This window comes from Vombatus ursinus, unplaced genomic scaffold (assembly GCF_900497805.2).
Source record: "Vombatus ursinus unplaced genomic scaffold, bare-nosed wombat genome assembly UNPS02014798.1, whole genome shotgun sequence".
Lineage (NCBI taxonomy): Eukaryota > Metazoa > Chordata > Mammalia > Diprotodontia > Vombatidae > Vombatus > Vombatus ursinus.
Window position 1 is genome coordinate 11,805,707 of NW_020954576.1, and position 19,957 is coordinate 11,825,663.

Genomic DNA, 19,957 nt, shown 5'->3' on the forward strand with positions numbered 1-19,957 from the left:
AACCCTGGGAGGTAAGTGCTGTTAGCCCTATTTTATAGTTGAAGAAACTGAGGCAAGCAGAGGTTAAGTGATGGCTATTAAGTGTCTGAGGCTGGATTTGAACTCAGGTCTACCTGATTCCTGGCCTGGTGCTATGCCACGTAGCTGCCAACACAGTGTGTCATGATGTTCTCTATACACCATTAATAACAGTAGCTAACATTTACATAGTGTTTACTGTGTGCCAGGCACCATGCTAAGTGCTTTACAATGATCTCATTTGATCTTCACAACAAGGCTAGGAGGTAGGTGCAGTTATCCCCTTTTTATAGATGAGGAAACTGAGGCAAACAAAGGTTAAGTGACTTTCCCAAGGTCACATAGCTAATGTCTGAGGCAGGATTTAAACTCGGGTCTGCCTGACTCAGCCTAGCACTCTATCCATGGAGCCACCTAGCCTGCCCTACATAACGTGCCATGATATTCTCTATACACCATTGTTTTAAGAGTGTATTTATAAAAATGAGGGGACCCTTTGGCTCCAACTTCAGCTTCATGTGTTATTTCTAATTGCTCGCAGAATGACTCTGAAGCAGATTAAAAATGATATTTCAGACAGCCTCTTCCATCTTGCTCTTCTGTAAATTATGAGCAGGACAGGCTGTTTTTGTATCCAGTTCCATCACATTCATAATAGATTAGAAGTACTGTGTATGAAAGGCTTTTAGGGAGATCACTTAGGAATTCTTCCAGTTTAAGTTTTGGCATCCTCACTTGCTTTTCCTGCAAGTTTTGAGGTCAGTCAAAGGGTCAGGGACAATCAGGAGACTGCTGGAGGAGGGGCAGAATCCAGGGGGAGTAAGACTAACAGGAAGGCAAGGTAGAGAGTTGGAAAGTGGATGAGACGATCTTGTTTTTATCATTTTCCTCACCTGAACTTGGGAGGTGAGGTAAAAGACACCCGGCCATCATACTTCTGTCCTTAACCTTGTTTTGTCTAGTAAGAAAAGGGACCATTTGGTTTCCTAAACAGTGGAAAGAAAATTGCAATTGAATCTGAAGGACTCAAATTCAACACCAGCCTTGCAGTTTACTACCTGTGTGACCTTAGACAAGTTTCCTAACCTCGTGATTCCATTTCCTCATACATAAAATGAGAGGGGTGAGATTAGATGATCTTTAAGGGCTATTACAGATTTAAATCTTATGCTCATATGCATCTACTACTGAGGCATTGTTAGAACTAAATAATTTACTGTGAAAAGGTAGAACCAGAGATGGCCTCTAGTAATTACCACAATGACACTTTAATTTATGTCATGCATTTGATTTTTTCTGAAGTATTTTCCCGTTTTATCACCCAGTTGCTCAGTGAGTTAGATTGGGAAGATATTATCCCCATTTAATAGTTAAGGAGTTGAGTTAGAATAAAGGTCATCTCTGGATGCCTGGGCCACATGCTTTCCTACTGGACAGTGTTGCCAATTAGGTAATGAGTCATGTGTTCTTTCCCCGTAGGTTCTGAGATATCTTTGGCAAGGCATTAACCCTGAGTTCTACTTTAGGGCTTGAAAAACATCCTTAGCAGAATGAGATTCAGAATCTCTTCATCCCTTTGGTTTCCAGTTTTTAATGATTGGGAAGAATTATGAATTAATTGTTCTGTCACCATTTTTTCTCAGCCTCAATAGTTTTAGTGAGGTAATTGGTTATGGGTCTTCCATATATCTCATAGTTAAGAAAGGGTTTGGAAAAAGACTCAGAGAAGTATTTGCCTTCAGGCTAGGCTTTTAGTTATTCTGTATATAGCAGCCAGGGAAAGATGGCCTCTTGGTCTCTTTTCCCTCATTGTTGCTTTGCAGTTTAATTGAATTCAACAAGCCCTTATTTAGCACCTCCTCTGTGCTAGGCACTGTGCTAGGTTCTGAGATACAAAAACAAAAATAAAAACAGCCCAGTCCTCGAGAAACCTGCATTCTACTACTGCAAAATAAGATACACTCAGATAAGTAAATATAAAATATGTGCATAGTAAACAAGTAATTTCAGGGAAGGGGGGAAACACTAACAAGGCTTTATGTAGGAAATTTCTGAGTCTTAGTATAGCTCAGGATTACCAAAAGGCAGAAGTGTGGAGGAAAAGCATTCTGGGCATGAGGAACCATTTATGCAAAGATAGATAGCAAATTGTAATATGATGAGATGAGGAACACGGGGGTATTTCTCTCATGGATGTATTTGTTTTTAATCTCCTATCATCTACTTCATGTATTTTCACAAATATTTCAAAATGCTTCTCCCTTCTAGGACTAGAGCCCTTCAGGATTGGACCATACACCAACTTCGTTAATATTGGTGAACGCTGTAATGTTGCAGGGTCAAAGAAGTTTGCTAAACTCGTCATGGCAGGAAACTATGAAGTGAGCATCCTAATAAGATCACTGAAGCATATGCTATTTCTTTTGCTAGACAGCATGTGAATTAATCAGCTTCTACCTTTGATATTATTAGTCACAGTGCTGAGTAAATGTGAGAAGATGATGAACTGGGCTCAATTTTGAACTTGAAGGGGGGATGGGGGTGTTATGGATTAAGCCTCAAGAAAAATTGAAGCTGCCATTACTATTCACCAAAAGCTCCATGTTCAAGAATTGGGATGAGGCAGTGTGAGGCAGATCATCTGCTATTTATTTCCCTGCTTTGGGAAGAGGGTGGGGGGAAATGGAGGAATGTCCTCCATTTGGGGTTTCTCCTCTCATCCTTTTTAGAAGTGTGGAAAAGAGAGGTGGAAGGATGAAGGATAATCATTATTTGGACGCTTGCTCCATGTTTTCATTGATTATTTTTCTATTTTTGTTAAGAATGCTATTAAGATTAAAATCATGTCAAAATGAAGCTTAAAAATCTAAACTGAAGAGATTTGACATAATGCATGTGTTACTCTTGCTATCCTGTTTGTTTTGCTTTTCCATTCTCTCTGCCCCTCTACCCATTCACACTCTCATTACTTCAAGCCTATACTATTGTAATTTCTTCTAATTGATCTTCCTGCTTTCAGTCTCCCCAACTCCAATTCATCCTGCAAGATATACCATAGTAATCTTCCTAAAGTGCCGCTTGTGTGTAATATCACTCTTCCTTGCTTTAAGACTCAAAGTGGTTCCCCATTATCCACAACAAAAAGTCCAGACTTTTGTGCCACATTCATGGCCTTGATTCCTGACTTTAAACTACCTTTCCAATCCTATCTTCCATTAATTCCTAGTACACTAATCTCCTCTTGTGCTAGACCCCTCAACTCATTGCCCTCCTCCCCCCTCCCTGCCCCCGCACTGCCTTATCCATTTCTGCCTTTCTACTTTGTGTGTGCCTCTTGTCCCTTCAGTCAGTAAGCATTTATTAGTCACCTACTGTGTGCCATGTACTGTACCAAGTTCTGGGGATGTAAAGAAAGGGAAAAGACAGTCCCTGCTTTCAAGGCAGTCACATTTTAATGTGGATGACAACTTGCGAACAAATAGGATAAACTGGGAGTAATCAACAGAGGGAAGGCACCACAATTGAGGGAGATTGGGAAAATCTTCTTGTAGAAGATGGGATTTTAGCTAGGACTCAAAGTAAGTCAGGAAGACCAGAAGGTAGAGATGAGGAAGGAGAGCATTCCAGGCATGGGAGATGGCAGTGAAACTGCCTGGAGTCAGGAACAGCAAGGAGGCCAATGTCCTTGGATCACAGAGTATGTGGAGAGTTAAGGTATAAGAAGACAGGAAAGGTCAGGGAGGAGGGGGTTTACAAAAGATTTAAAATGTCAACCAGAAGAATAGGGAGCCGCTGGAGTTTATTGAGTAAGGAGGTGACATGGTCAAACCTGTGCTTTAGGTAATGGGGAGAGACTTGTGGCAAGATCAACCAGTAGGTTATTGCAATGAAGTGATGAGACCAGAGTGTGGCCATGTCAGAGGAGAGAAAGGGGTATCTTTGGGAGGTGTTAGAAAGGTAAAATTGAAAGTACTTGGCAATAGATTGGATATGGGGGATGAGAGATAGCTAGGAGTCGAGGATGATACCTAGACTCTAAGCCTGAGTAACTGGGAAGACGATGGTCCCCTTGACAATAGTAGGTAAGTTTGGAAGAGAAGAGGATTTTGAGGGGAAAGATAATGAATTCAGTTTGGATATGTTTAGTTCAACATATCTGTGGGAGATCCACTTTGAGATGTCCACTACAATAGGCAATTAGAATTATACTGGAAGACAAGAGTAAAGTTAGACCTGGAAATACAGAATGTACACCCCTTCCCCAGTATGTCTTTTCCCATATCCAAATTCTACTCAGTTTTCAAAGGTCATGCCCCACATCTTCCTGGAATCTTTCCCTCTTCTGAAGTTGTCTAGCAATTATTATTATCACTCATAAAAATTTTAGAATGCATCTTCCTACTCAAAGTGGTGAATACTGTCTTATTGCATCCATGATGGATGCTCATCTAACTCACTTAAACACTATCAGGGATAGGCAGCTCATTCCTCTCAAGGTAGGTCTTCTCATTTTTTAGCAGATATAACTCACAGAATTATAGAATTTTATAGTTGGAAGGGATTTCCTTTAGTCTAATATGTACCCAAAACATAGTCCCCACCATAGTCTACTTGTAAGTGGTCATCCATTCTTCTTTGAAATCCTCCAATGAGGGTGGACCAACTACCTCTTGAGGCAGCACATTAAATTTTTGAATAACTACTTCTTAGGAAGTTTTTCTTGACATCAAGTATAAATTTGCCTGTTTATAACTTCTATCCATTCATTATTCGTTTTTCATTTTCTGAGGCCAAACAACACAAGTCTAATCTCTCTTCCCTATGATAACCTTTCAGATCCTTGTAGAAAGGTATTTTTTCCCCCTTGTTTTCTCTTTTCTCTAAGCTACACATTCCTGGTTCCTTCCTATGCCATGGACTTAAGATCTCTCACTATCCTGGCTACCCTCCTGAGGATGTTCTCTGGCTTATCAATGTTCTTCCTAAACTGTGGCGGGCAGAAATAAATACAATTCCGCATGTGTGCACCAACCAGTGCAGAGTGCAGAAGGATCTTTTTGTTCTGGGAAGCTTTGCCTCATATTGATTATCTTATTAGTTTGTTAGGCTAACGTATAATATTGTGCACTCATTGAACTTTCATTCTATTGACATCCTCAGATATTTTTCAGACATGGCTGTCTAAAATTGCCTCTCTCATCTTACAGGTGTGAAGATGATTTTTTGAATCCATGTAAGATTTTATATTTGTCCCTATTGAATTTTATTTTGATAGATTCAGGCCAATGCTCTTGCCTGGTGAGATCTTTTTTGCAGTTTGACATACAGTGCATTAGCTATCCCTCCTAGTTATTTGTCATCTGCAGTTTTGATGATTATATGTTTTTTATCTAATTCATTAATTAATATTACATAGTACAGTATCAAGCACAGATCCTGTCCACTCTTAGAGGAGACCAGTCAAGTTAGCCAAGTTTTCATTGAACCATTAACATCTACTATTTGAGTGTGGCCATTCAACCAGTTCCAAAGCCATCTAATTATGTTACTGCGTAGGCTTTGTCTCTTTGTCTTTTCCACAAGAATAGCATGAAACATTTTTATCAGACAATTCATTAGACTTTAGGCAGGCTGTCAATAACCGTGTTTTCCTGACCTACCAAGTTCATCTGTCATCGCCTGTTCTTTATGAAGCCATTTTGACTTATTGGAATCACTAGTACCTTTTCTAGATGTTACTGACCATCTGTATTCTAGAGGTTTCCCATGAATCAAAGTCAAGCTTAGTGGTTTATAATAGTAGTAGTTAACATTTTCATAGCATTTACAGTGCTAGGTACTATGCTAAGCCCTTTATAATTAATATCTCATTTGATTGTCACTTCAACCCTGGGAGATAGGTGCTGTTATTATTCCCATTTTACAGATAAGGGAACTGAGGCAGACAGAGGCTAAGGTGACTTGCCTGAGGTCACACAGCTTGCAAGTGTCTGAAATAGGATTTGAACTCAAGTCTTTCTGACTCCAGACTCAGGCTTTATCCATTGGGCTACCTAGCTACCTTCATCTGCTAGGACTTTTAACTTGCTTAGGGTCACACAAATAAAATTAAAAAAAAAAAATCCCTGAAGTGGTTGCATTCTTCTATTTCGTGCTACATAGTTCCATTGGACTGGACCAGTTACTATATTTTACATAGTTATATAATTTTTAATGGTGTGAATTTGAATGTATATGACCACTTCACGGGGTCCATTATTTGCACTACTTGGGACCTACCGATAGTTTGCAGACTCCATTTTATTTCTTTTGGATTTCAGTCTTGGAAGATATATTCTGTTCTCTACAATCTTTCAGATAGTGTCAGCAGTCATATCTGCTAATTTTTTACTATGCAAAGGTGTAGTTCTTCTGTAGTTCATCAGCTAATTGCTCTCTTAAGATCTCTTTTGTTATCTTTGTAATTGGTTCCTATTTAGTTATTTTTGTTTTGTCATGTCCATTGCAAAAATCTCTAATAGAGAAGACAGAAGCAAAATTAGAATTGAACAGGTAGTCTTTCCATCATCAGATATCATCATCCCATCCAACCTTATGAAATATAGAAATGTCGTATAGTAAGCTCTGTAGACAAAATGGGATATAAACATACTGCTAGAGGCTTGCTCCCTCCAGTCCTGCTCTCCCACTTCAACAAGTCTAAGATCCCAGAGATAGACCACCACTGCCAAGGGTCCGAGAGTAATCCTGTGGTTGAAAAAAATATACTTCCTCTGTTCACCACTCTGGCTCTTTAGCCATGACCCAATGTGTTTCTATATACCCAAACACCCCCTCACAAGATAACACATGTGCGTAGTGTATTTATTTATGTTAATGGTGTGTATATTCATAAATCAGTTCTCATAATATTGCCTCTCTTGGGTCTTAAAGATAACCATCTTCTTCTTCTTTTTTTTTTTTAAGGCAGTTGGGGTTAAGTGACTTGCCCAGGTCGCACAGCTAGTAAGTGTCAAGTGTTTGGTCTGAGGCCAGATTTGAACTCAGGTCCTCCTGACTTCAGGGCCGGTGCTCTGTCCACTGCAAACTATCTTCTTAATAACAAAAATATTACAGATACCATAAGTGCTAGGCTGCTAGGTGGCACAGCAGATAGAATATTTGGCTTGTTGTCAGGAAGATTTATTTTCATGAGTTCAAATCTGGCCTCAGATACTTTCTAGCTGTGTGACCCTAAGCAAGTTATTAATCCTGTTTGCCTGTTTTCCTCATCTTAAAATGAGCTGGAGAAGCAAATGGCAAAACACTCCAGTATCTTTGCCAAAAAAACAAACCAACCCCAAAAGAGTTAGACACGACTGAACGAGAAGTATTATTAGTAGCTCTTTGTGGGGTTATTTGTGTGTGTGTATGTGTATTTTTTTTTTTAAATAAAGCTTCAAGGTTTGCCAAAGGTGGCCCCAGAGAACAACATGTGTTTCTGAAAAAAAAAGCTTTACCTGTTTTCACCTGCAGGTGGTGCTGAAGGGCATTAGTTGCCGTTGGAACGTTAAGCCAGTGAGGTCAAAGGAGAGCAAAGAGAAAGCTCTAAAGTTCTTGATGGACTCCTCCATCTCTTTGGTGTCCTTGAAACTGTTTTTTTTTCCTACTCGTGCTTATCTAGTTTCAATAAATAAGAAACTTTCTCTTCCTCTTTACAGCATTAAACCATTTCCACACAAGTGACGCATCACCACACTTTGAATTTGAGTTCCAGGTCCTCACATTTATAATAACTATAATTTTCTTTCTAAACCTGTCCAAATCCTGTCTTAAAGTCATCTTTCTTCATACACATATTTTAGCAATTTATAGTAAAACAAAAATTCCTTTTCTTCTCATATCAGCCATCGGAATGTTCATCCCTAATAGCAGCAATCTATTGTTACATCCTTTGACAATTAATAGAAATCTCTTCCTTTACACAAAAACTATTTTTTTCTGCCTTTTTTGTTCTTACGTGCTACTTACATCAGGGGCCTTAAGGAGACATGTATAAGCAGTGCTGCCCTTTCTTTGGTCTTCCACTTTCTCCCAGTATATCCATAAAACCCCTCCTTTTTCTTACCAGCCTCAAGTCATTCTGAGTTCTAGCAGTCCTTTTTACAGGACAATTCAACCTCATGTTACCTGCTCCTTTTCCCATCTTTTGTATGTATCTTTCAAAAATTTTGTTGGTTGGTGAGTTATCTCTAACCACACTGGTCTGTTTAAATAAAGGGTTGTTTTTTGTTTTGTTTTGTTTTTTAAACTTCAACAGAATTATTTCCCTTTGGGGTGTCCAGATTTTATTCTTGAGAGTTTCCTATCCCTGTCTTCCACTGGAGAATTTTAATTCATGGGATTCTTCTATCCTTCCTCTGAACTCTTCGAAATGTGCATTCTCAAAATGGCAGGTACATGTCAGACAGTCTGACTTTCTTCTCCTCTACCACAAACTCTAGGATATAGTAATCATTTCCTTCTAAGGTTCCCATCATTTCTACTTGGGCAAATAGTTTCTCCCTATATTTCTAAATAGTTAGAATCAGAACCAAGATATAACTTCTTGCTTATTTTTTCACTTTATCAAATGATGAGATTATTATTAAGTGAAGAAGGTATTAGTTGCTCTACTTTTGCCAGAGGGAGAGCTCCAGCAGATGCCTGGATAATTGAATACCTCCATCACTACGTTAACAGGTGTCTGTGTAAAGCTCGAGATCTGTTTCTCAAACTTACTTTTTTTTTTTTTTTCATCATCTATGACCCTGTGAAACCTAGAGTTCCCATTTACTACTCACTGCTATTATCTTTCATTTATGTATGTATGTGTGGGACACAACTGCTATTAACAAAAATTGTCTTTGGGTTGTAATTCTTTGAAACCATTCTCTTGGTAATAATCAATGTTATTTTTGTGATACAAATTAAAAACCCTTATTCCTTCTCTGTCTCAGTAAGTACTGTAAATTTCAATTTGGTCTTCTTAGGGTTAGAAAAAACTCAACTGTAATTTCCATGCTATGAGAACATGAATGTCTGGTACTTATCATCTCCTTTTTTCATGCCAAGAAGACTAATATAGACACATACACATGCATACATGTGACTCTACTGTATCCATCAGTCAGCATATATTTAATGAGTACCTCCTATGTGACAGCCACTTTTAGAAGACATACAGCCTTAGCCTTAGCTTATGGACCAATTATGGAGATGAAATGAGCATAAGAAAAATAATTGACAATTTCTTAAGATATTAAATAGTTGTCCTTTTTTTTAGTGCAGTAGAAGTTCTGAGAAGGGAAAGAGTGATCAAAAGTGAGGGCAGTTAATGGAAAAGACTTAATGAAGAAGGTGGTATGTGCATTTGGCCTTGAGATACAAGAAGGATTTTGGTAATTGAAGGGAACCTGCTTTTTAGGCAAAGGAAACACCATGAGCAAAGGCACGGAAAGAGGAATGAACCTGATGTGTGTGAGGAAGGGCTACAAGACAAACCTGACTGGGATGGAAATAGCATTTTGTGAGACAAATGGAAAATTCATATGGTCGTGTTAGGATGACATCTGATCATTTTGGGCCTGAAAACTAGATGGAGCAGTTTGGTTTTGATGTGCCTGACAGATAATAAGGAGACTTTATGGATTCTTGAGTATAGGGTATGATGTGATGAAAGTGCTATTTTAGAAAGATTAGTCTGACAGCTAAATAGATTGATGGGAAGACCCTGGATTTGAGGGGTTTTAGAGTATGTTGCATGATGCAGTAAAATCTTGGACAAGCATGGAAGTCTTCTGGTTAAAAAGGAAAGCTTCAAAATGGTGGTGTCTTAAGGAAAAATCAACAGGATTTGGTGACAGGTCGTGTAAGAGGAAAAGGCAAGAGAAGGACCAGAAGTGTTATTCTCTCATTGAATGATTCTTATTTCTAGTCTGGGAGACTGGAAGATAACTGATAACATGGAAGATGTATCTAAACGTAAGAGAGACTGATTGAGAATTTCCTTTGGAATTTTAAGATAACATTAGTACCATGGATTGTGATTTTTACTTTTTAACCCAAATGATCATGGTATAATAAGAGATAAGTAAATGTGGTGCCTTCTGCTGCATTGGGTCAGGAGTCTTAATGCATCTCTTTTGTTTCTCCTACAGGAAGCTCTGAGTGTGGGTAAAGCCCAAGTGGAGATGGGAGCTCAGATTCTGGATGTTAACATGGATGATGGAATGTTGGATGGCCCCAGTGCTATGACCAAATTTTGTAACTTCATTGCTTCTGAACCTGATATTGCCAAGGTAGTGCTTAATTTAATCACGGTGTTATGTTACTCTCGTTACACTTGTTTCAGCTTGTTTGGGCACCCTTTTAATCACATAGGTCATGAATTTGTCTTTCTTTAGAGTTTTTAAAGTACATTGTCCTGGAGCAAGTATCTTCTTTGCTGTTTCTTGCCTTGAACCTCCTGAATGAATGGATGGATGGATGGATGGATGGATGGATGGATTGATGATGATGTTGATGTTGATGATAGTGACAGCAGCAGCAATAACAACCAATATTTAGGGTAGCATCGTAAGGTTCAGAAAATACTCTCCTCACATTTTCTCTTTTCATCTTCCAAAGAAACCTTATCAGGTGGTTGGGTTTATCCCTGTTTTACAGATGAGAAAACTGAGTCTCAGAGTCGTCAAGTGACTTGCCCAGGATCACACAGCTACTAAGTATCTGAAATAGGATTCTGACTCTATGCCTAGTATTCCACTCTTTGAAGAGTGGTTTCTGGACCCAACAAGTGTTCAAAATGCTGAATACTATTCTTAATTTATTCCCAAGTTTCTGTAAATGTACATGTTGGTTCATTCTACATCTCTTAGATCTGTAAGAGGTACATTACCAGCTCGGCATGAAATCCTTAGCTCTTTCATGTTATTGCTACTTAATCTTTTGTCTCTTCCAGCATAAATATAAAAGGACTTAGTTAATCCTTCAAGGAGGAGGGAGGTCAGCGAAGCTAGTCAAATTGAAGATGGAAACAATATTGTCTGACCTAATTTCCTCCCATCATGCCCCATGATTTTCTGTTTTTGTTAAAGATGGATGAGCTGATGGGGAGGGGGTTCCAGAGGTTCCTCTCCCACCAACTAGCTGTTATTTTAAGAATTAATGATATTACCTTAGAGATGGGAAATTAGATTTTGTCAAATGTAGAGTGTCCCAAAAGTCTTAGTGTAGGTTTAAGCGTTTTAGGAGAAATAGGCTGGGAGAAAGTTCTAATGTTTCTAGTCTTTCATCCTTCATTCGTGCCTCTCAAAGCACTTTTCCCAAAAGTGGTAGTAAATATTTACTGCCACTAGTACTAAGGATGTTTTTTTTTTATTTGACAAGGTTATCAAGTTGTAAATCAGTAAGTTGTTCAAGGTTAGTCATTGAAGAGTTGAAATCAAGCCTTGATTTCAGAGCTCTAATACTAAAATATAGCCACTTAAGATTTTTATTAATGATTTTTGTTTCTACATCAGTTTCCAAATGTCTCTTTTTCTCTTTTGAGTGAGCCATCTCTTAAGAGCAAAGATTTTTTTTTTTAAAAAGGGCAAAAAAAGCAGGTCAGTGCAATGACCCAACACATTGACTGGGATTGACAATGTATATGGTGTTCTATACCCCGTGCCCCCACTTCTGCAATATAGGGAACAAGGTAATATACCCATTTATAATAACAGCACCACTAGCAGCAGCAACTGACTTTGTATAATACTTTAAATTTTGCAGAATACTTTATGCACATTAATATAGACAGTTAGGTGGCTCAGTGAAAAGTGCTGGACCTTGCATCAAAAAAACTTGAGTCCAAATCTGGCCTCAGATACTTTCCAGCAGTGTGACCCTGGCCAAGTCACTTAACCTTTTCGTCACCTATAAAATGGAGACAATAATAGCAGCTGCCTGCCAGGGTTGTTGTGAGGATTACATGAGAAAATACTTGTGAAGCACTTTGTAAACCTTGAAGTGTTAAGTAAACCTTAGCTTTTATATTATTATCTTGCTTCCTTCAGGAGAGTTCTATGACTAAAGTTCCTGCAATATTAAAAGCAAAAGTTTTTCAATTTTAAGGACATGACCTTCCTGCCAAGTAGCTCTTCTTGCATACTTGGCTTTGTATTCATTTTAGAAATCCATGACTTGGTGTGGTGATGCATGCTTATAGTTGCTGCTGATGGGGAGGCTGAGGCTGGTGAACTGATTGAGTTTGGGAGCTCTCTGCTGCGGTGAGCTGAAGCCGAGGGGGTGTCCCGCACCAGCGTGGTGAGCCTCCCGGGGTGGGGGACCCACCATGCTGCCTGAGTGATTCGCCCTCAGTCAGAATTAGGGCTGGCCTGTCAGGGCTTCTCTGCTGATCACGTTGGGTTTGGGCCACAGCCTCCTGTACTTCCAGCCTGAGTGATTGAGTTTCGGAAATCAAAACAAACAAAAAAAACCGCATAAAGTTAAAAAATTTCGTTTTTGCCATCAATTTCAATTTTTTTTTTTAAATCCAGAGTGAGAAGAAACAGCATAATCACTCATGTAACTTACTCAGTTCGCTTTCCTTTGCTACCCTCTGGTGGAGGGTAATAGATAAGCGTGGAGATGCCTAGATAGAGGGCAGACCTCCAGGTTTTAGGGAATTAAAACTAAGGGACCTGGATCCTCTTCCCTTGAGTAATGGTTGTTTGCTGCATCATCCTGGCTGCCCTTCTTAATCTTAAAACGTCTTTCCTCTTTGAATGATCGTTTGAGGTTTTTTTTCTTGGCTTGTTATTTATATCACTTTTTTTCTGAGGCTAAGGCATGAATTGCTGAAGGAGAACATTAGGTCAGAATTAAAGGGGAATATAACATTTTCATTTGTTTGCTTCCATTCAGACCTAGGTTAGCCTTTTACCCAGATGCTGTAAGCTACATTTACTTCTTCCTTTGGATGCCAAAAGCTGGGGTTATTTCAAGTCAGGAATGTGAATGCCTTGAATACCTTGGCTAGGAGATTTTTTCTGAAGGGCATGAAGCTACACAGTAATCCTGAAGACAGAGCAGTGTCTGACTTTGAGATGCCTAAATCCTATATTAAGGTGATTACATTGGCATTTAGGCACTTGAAGTGGGTAAGCTGATACCGAAGCCAGGGAAAGGGACACTTATTGGTTCCTTTCTCAGATACTAGCTTAACCCTTTTCCATGCTTGAGGATCAACTAAGTGCTCTCATGACGGGAAAGCGCCTCTAATTATTTCAGACTCTTGCCTCTGTGCTCCTGTTTTAATTTTACTTTGGTGTTGCCTGGGTGAAGTCAAATGTGTGTGTTTGGGATGTTGGAAAATTGGCTGTAGCATATGCCCCATTAGTGACCAATCCCTGCCCCTCAGATCTTTTCAAATTAAAATTTTGCTGCATTTTTTACACCATCAGAATTGCTCCTAATATCCTCTTCCTCTCCCTTCTCCTTCCCAGAGAGTCATTCTATATAACAAATAATGTTTTAAAAAAGAAAGAAAGAAAAAAGCAAAATAGAGGGAGGGTAATCAGCAAAACTAATCAGTAAATCAAAAAAAGTCTAAAAACATTTGCAGTGTACCATGCCTGTGGACCCCTGACTTTGCAAAGGAATGGAATGAGATTTTCTTCTCATTTCTCACTCCATACTTTCTACTATGGAGCAATATGAAACCATTTTTTCCCTCTTCTGGAATTAATAAGAATGAAGTACCTTAGAAGAAAAGGAGGGGTGGGAGGGAATAAGATCTGCAAGGTGGTGATAACATAGAAAGTATTTGTAAGAGGGAACTCAAAATAGGTGCATGAAAAATTTTAATTCCATGAGGAATATAGAGAATAAAGAAGACATAAGTAGGTATTAAAACCATGAATTAAAAAATAAAAGTCTAGAATTAACAGAAAGGGAAGGTTAATAAAGAGAATGAAGGGACGAATTGTTTTTTTTAAAAAATGTGCAGAAAATAAAAAAAAGAACACATAAAAGAAGTTGAAGGGGGAGGATTTTGCTTAACTGAGAGAGAAAGAAGAGGGGAACAATAGGTGACTAGATAAAAGGAAGAGAAAATGAATTAATAAGTAAAACTCAAAACTGAGGAAGGGAGTGATAAATGGGAGGGCATAGGGCTTGAGGCTGAGGGGAAGAGATCCTGGGGGAATTGGATTGCCTTCACGTAAATTAAGCAAGAATAACTGTCTTTACAAAGGAAGAGGAACAAAAACAATAACCAAAAAAACCTCATTCAGTGTTAGTGGTGAATGAAAGAAAATATAAACCTGATAACTTTAAATGTGAATGGAATAAACAATCCAGTAAAATGAAGGAGTGATAGATTGAATGAGAAAGCAAAACCCCACAATTTATAGCTTACAAGTAACACACCTAAAAAGCAAAAAAAATTACCTAGAATGAAAATGAGGGGCCAGAACAAAATCAACCATGCATCAGGCAAATACAAAAAAGCAGTTGCAATTGTGCTATTAGATAGCAAAAAAAATTTGCAACATAAAAATGATTTTAAAAAAGGATACTACATTATTCTGAAAGGGGTCATAAATCAATTTCAAACTTGTATGTTCTAAATGCCATGGCATTTAACTTCATAAAGAAAAAAATAATTGAATTTTAAAAAGACATAGTAATACAATAGTAGGGAACTTCAATATCCTTTCAGTTTTGGACAAATGAAGTAAAATGATTAACAAAAGGGAAATACAGAGTTTGAACAAACTACTAGAGAAACTAGAGATAAAAGACTTAGGGCATTTTCTGAATTGAACTGCTAAGTAATATATGTACTTTTGAGGAACATGTGGAACTTTTATGAAAATTGACCTTTTATTTGGGCACAGAGAAATTGCAAATAAATAAAGAAGTAGAAATAGTAAGCATATTCTTTACAGCTCATAATGTAATAAATAGAGTAATCAGTTTAAGGAGCACAAACAAAAGACACAGTTGATCCAAATGTAGATTTAATGAAATCCTAAATAATGAGTAGGTCAAAGAACATCTTAGAAATCATTAATAATTATGTGAAAGAAAATGATAATGACAAAACAACATTTCCCAAATTCTGGGATGCCGCTAAAAAAATCTTAAACAAAATAGAAAAGAAGATAAGCGAACTGAACATACATTTTTTGAAAAAGAGATTGTCAACAAATAAATCTAAACAAACACAAAAGAGATTTGAAAAGCAGAGGAGAAATTAATTAATAATTTGGACTCCTTTTCCATCCTTCTCTGTTCTAATTGTAGGTACCATTGTGTATTGACTCTTCCAACTTTGCTGTGATAGAGGCTGGGTTAAAATGCTGCCAAGGAAAGTGTGTTGTCAACAGCATTAGTCTGAAGGAAGGTGAGGATGACTTCCTGGAGAAGGCTAGAAAGATCAAGAAGTATGGAGCTGCTGTGGTGGTCATGGCATTTGATGAAGTGGGTCAAGTAAGTGATTTCTTTTCTTCAGTTCCTCCTTTTTTCTTGATTTTTATGCACCTTTTCATTATTTGAAACCTTTAAATGTAGTGTCAGACACATCCTCTGAAACCTCATTTTCTTTAAAATGCTTTTAAAAATAATTTTTTATTGCCATTTAGTGTTCTTACTAAAAAAAGAGGTGAAAAAACAGTTTTTCAGCAAAACTAATTAATTCAGAATTCCAAAACTTTTTAAACACTCTATCTGCCATCCTGGGGTGCTTACCTGGAAGTTTTCCAAGCTAATTGGTTGGTTAAAAAAAAAAAAGCAGCCATTACTGATCCCCTTCCCCAGCAAAAGCCTGTTTTTGATTGATGTACCCTTTTAGAAAACATCACTAGCCTATCACAATGTCTAATGGCTGTCCCCCACCCCCACCTCCAGTCTGATATTCTATGTAGTGTTCCATATCTCTCATCCCCCTCCTCAGTAAAAAACATGAAACCCTATTTTTTTAATTAAAAAAATTATTGATATCTTCAAAACTCATTATTTGAATATGAATTTGACAAGTGTCAGCAAATATGAAGCTTCCATATGCAAAGGAGAAAAGAAAGAGATCATGTCTACAAGATCATGCATCTCTGTTAATGTACAGTTTGTTTTTAAAAATCTGTATTAAATTTGACATGGAAGTACTAATACTTCCCTGTTCATCTATATCATTTTGGGTCATTTTTTTATGATGCAATAGTATTTTATTACATTCATATAATTTATTCAGCCTTTCTTGACTTAATAGGAGACCACTTGACTTCCAGTTCTTGGCTTCTGATATGTACATGTGTCTATAAATATATGTGTATATGTGTGTGTGTACGTATGTATGTATTATCATTTTTTAAAATTCCGTTTGCAGAGTTATTAGGATTGCAGACATCATGGAAAACTGTCCAATCTCTTCCTTTGACCAGTCACTCAAAATACTTAGTATTCACATGCTTAGTTAATGGAAAGGAGGACTATGCCTTTTGATGGTAATGGTCCTAATAGTGGCTATTGAATTTGGCCAGAATTTTGTTGGAGACGACCAAGTGTTGACCTCATCAATAACCTTCTGTGAACCTGTCCAAGGTATAAATGACATTTACTAAGTCTTACGTAACCTCTCTTCATTTTGGCTTACATGTGGGCCTTACCTAGGGAATGAATTCCTAAGGGCTTTCAGCATTTTTATATGCTCAAATTTTATATGGAAATTGGAGAAGGGAAAATCTTCAGAAAAGCAGACCAGCATGGGTTAGTTATTGGGAGTGATTTAGTAAAGGAAAAGAAATCCAAGTATTTAACTCAGTAAGCTTTTCAGTGTGTTTTTGAACATTTCTTTAAAAAAACTATGGTGAATTGGACTCTACTGGTATGTTTCAAAATCTTATGTGAAAGTTCTCCAGGCTAATTGGTTAGCTTGAAAACAAAGCAAAACAAAAACTCCCTCCAGCAAAAACCTGTTTTTATTTATTCATATCCTTGCAAAACAGTCCAATACCCTGGCCACGTCTGGCAGTATAGGGCTCATTCTGTTCCTATGGTATCTCACCTCTCTGCTGATAGGTGGGAAACGTCCTCCAGTTTTATTTTTGTGTCCCATTCTCCTCCTCTCCTCAATACCTGTTATGCTCTACCTATCTGACCACTAGTTTTCAGTGTTGTTTTGCTGGATCTTCATCCAGGTCACGTCTGCCAATCATAGATGCCCCCCCTGGACTCTGCCTTGGTCCCTCTTCCCTATACTGTTTCATTTGGTGATCTCATCAGCTCCCATAGATGTAATTATAATTTCTATGCTGCTGATTCTCAGATCTCCTAATCCATCTCTAACCTCTCTGTTGACCTCCAGTTCTTATCTCTAGCTGCCTTTTGGACATCTCTTGAAACGTATATCTTGTAGACGTCTTAAACTTAAAACAGGTCCAAAATTAAACTTATTTTCTTTTCTCCACAAACCTTCTCTCCTTCCAGACTTACTTATTATTGTCAAGGGCATCACCATCCTCCCAGTTCCCCAGACTCACAATCTAGGTGTCATCCTCTACTCCTTACTACCTCTCACCTCTTGTATCCAGTCTGTTGCCAATGCCAGTCGTTTCTGCCATCCTAGCATCTCTCATGTATGCTTCCTTCTCTCCTGACATTACCACTGTCCTCGTGCGAGCCCATCCTCATGCCCGCATTGTTGTCCTAGCCTAATGATTTGCCTGCCTGCCACAAGTCTCTTTACACTCCAGTTTATGCTCCACTTGGCTACCAAAATAATAAAATAATTTTTCTAAAGCTCAGATCTGACTGTATCACAGATATATACCCCAATAAACTACTATGGTTCCCTACCTTCTCTAGGATCAAATACAGAACCCTCTATTTGACATTCAAAGCCCTTTATAAGCTACCCTTTCCTCTTCTCCCCCTTCTAGTCTTTCTATACCTCTTCCCTCACCCCACATACTCTTCCTTCCAGTAACACTGGTCTCCTTGCTGTTCCTCATATAAGACTTTCTATTTGCTACCTCTGGACATTTTCTCTGGCTGTCACCCATGCCTGGAATGCTCTCTCACCTCATCTCCGTCTCCTGGCTTCCCTGATTTCCTTCAAGTCCCAGCTAAAGTCCCACCTTCTACAGGAAGCCTTTCCCAATCCCTCTTAATTCTTGTGCCTTCCCTCTATTAGTTATTTGTGTTTATCTTATATATAACTTGTTTGTACATATTTGTTTGCATATTGTCGCTTCCATTAGATTATGAGCTCCTTGAGGGCAGGCCTGCCTTTTGCCTTTCTTTGTATCCTCAGCACTTAGTACAGTGTCTGGCATGTAGAAGGCACTTAATAAATTTTCATTGACTTACTATGAGTGTGATGATGAGCTTTTCATCCCCATCTCTTCCCAATGACCTTGAAGTCAGCATTCATTCCTGCTCAGGGCCCTCCTTGTTATGTGTTGTCCCCCTCATTCTTTCCTTCTCCCCATAGTGATCTCCAGGAAAATGAAAGGTAGCCCTTCTACACAAAAACTTTGAGGGAACCTTCCTTTCCCCTCCCTCTCATTTGCTATTAGTTGTAATTGGCTCTGCCTAGAGAGCCCCTTTTTGAACAAACATATGCAAACTCATGCAGCCAAATGGATGTTGTCCACCCCACCATAGTCATTTCAGGAGACTATAAACAGACTCCGTCAATGCTCTTACTCTTTGAATGACGTAGGGTTGAACTTTTCCTCTCTCTGCTCTTAGAACCAGTAGTACATTCTTTGGTGGTGGCAAATCTTCCTCCTTTGAGGGTAGTTTTGATTTTTGAAATAGATCTAAATCTTGTGAACAAGGTGGGTGATCAAACATTGCTTCCAAAATGTAAATTTGGTAAATGAGGTGGGTCAGGAAAATAGTATTTGGGTTTAAAAAAAAAATGAGATGCATTTATAAAGAAATGGCACTTTTATATCCCAAAGAGATCAAAGAAAGAAGAAAAGGACTCAAGTATAATAATATTTATAGAAGCTTTTTCTGTTATAGCAAAGACCTGGAAAATAATGAAGACAAGGTTGAACGAATTTTGTTATGAATTCAGTAGAATAGTGCTGTAAGAGATGGGTTCGGAAAAACCTGAGAAGACTTGTGGGAATTGATGCAGAGTGAAGTGAGAGAAGATCCAGGAGAACAATTTATACAGTAACAACATTACAGACAATAAGAACTCTGAGAGACTTTAGAACTTTATCAAGCAATAATCAGTCATGATTCCAGAGGACTGATGATGAAGTGTGTTACCAACCTCTTGACAGAGAGGTATAATGCCCTCAGGATACTAAGGCACACATTTACAAACCTAGCAAATACGGCATTTTCTTTTGCTTGACTATAAATATTTATTACAAGAAATTTGTCTTTTTTCTTTTTCTTCCGATTTTGGGGTGGAGTGGGAGAGATTAAGATGGGCTAGGAATAAGACAGTCAGAAAAAGGAAAAAAGAAAAGAAAGGGTCATGGAAGCATTTTTTAAAAAATGCACATAAAGAGAACAGAAGGCCAGAAAGAATCTCAGACAAGCAGCACAGCTTTGAAAGTTGCATGTTAAATTTATTAAATCTTTAAAAGGAAAAGCAGACTGTTCATAATACAGATAGGCAATTTCTTGAATAATCCATCTTGTTTTGTTTTATGTACATGGAAATACCCATTTTTTGGGTGTTTCAAGTTCAGAATAACTCGTATGGCATGTAAGCTCTGAAAGCAAATGCAGTGACAGCATAACGGAAGAAGAAGGTTGTGCTTGCAAAGTAAACTCTCTGATGGATAGTCCACATTTTTGTATTTGAGTTCTGGAGTGTTTGTGGGGGAAAAAAAGCAACCATATGAAAACTCATTGCCCTCGTGTGTGTGTGTGTGTGTGTGTGTGTGTGTGTGTGTGTGTGTGTGTG

At 38.2% G+C, this 19,957-nt stretch overlaps 1 protein-coding gene across 3 annotated transcripts in view; it reads left to right on the plus strand.

The window, feature by feature from the left end:
- The window catches only part of LOC114049742 (methionine synthase), a 134,202-nt gene that overhangs the window by 55,044 nt on the left and 59,201 nt on the right, over positions 1-19,957 (plus strand). For all 3 annotated transcript variants that reach the window (XM_027871131.1, XM_027871130.1, XM_027871132.1), the window contains exons 13-15: positions 2,287-2,399; positions 10,197-10,337; positions 15,331-15,516. In XM_027871131.1, coding sequence (XP_027726932.1) covers positions 2,287-2,399; positions 10,197-10,337; positions 15,331-15,516 — 440 coding nt within the window. The remainder of the gene's footprint in view (positions 1-2,286; positions 2,400-10,196; positions 10,338-15,330; positions 15,517-19,957) is intronic.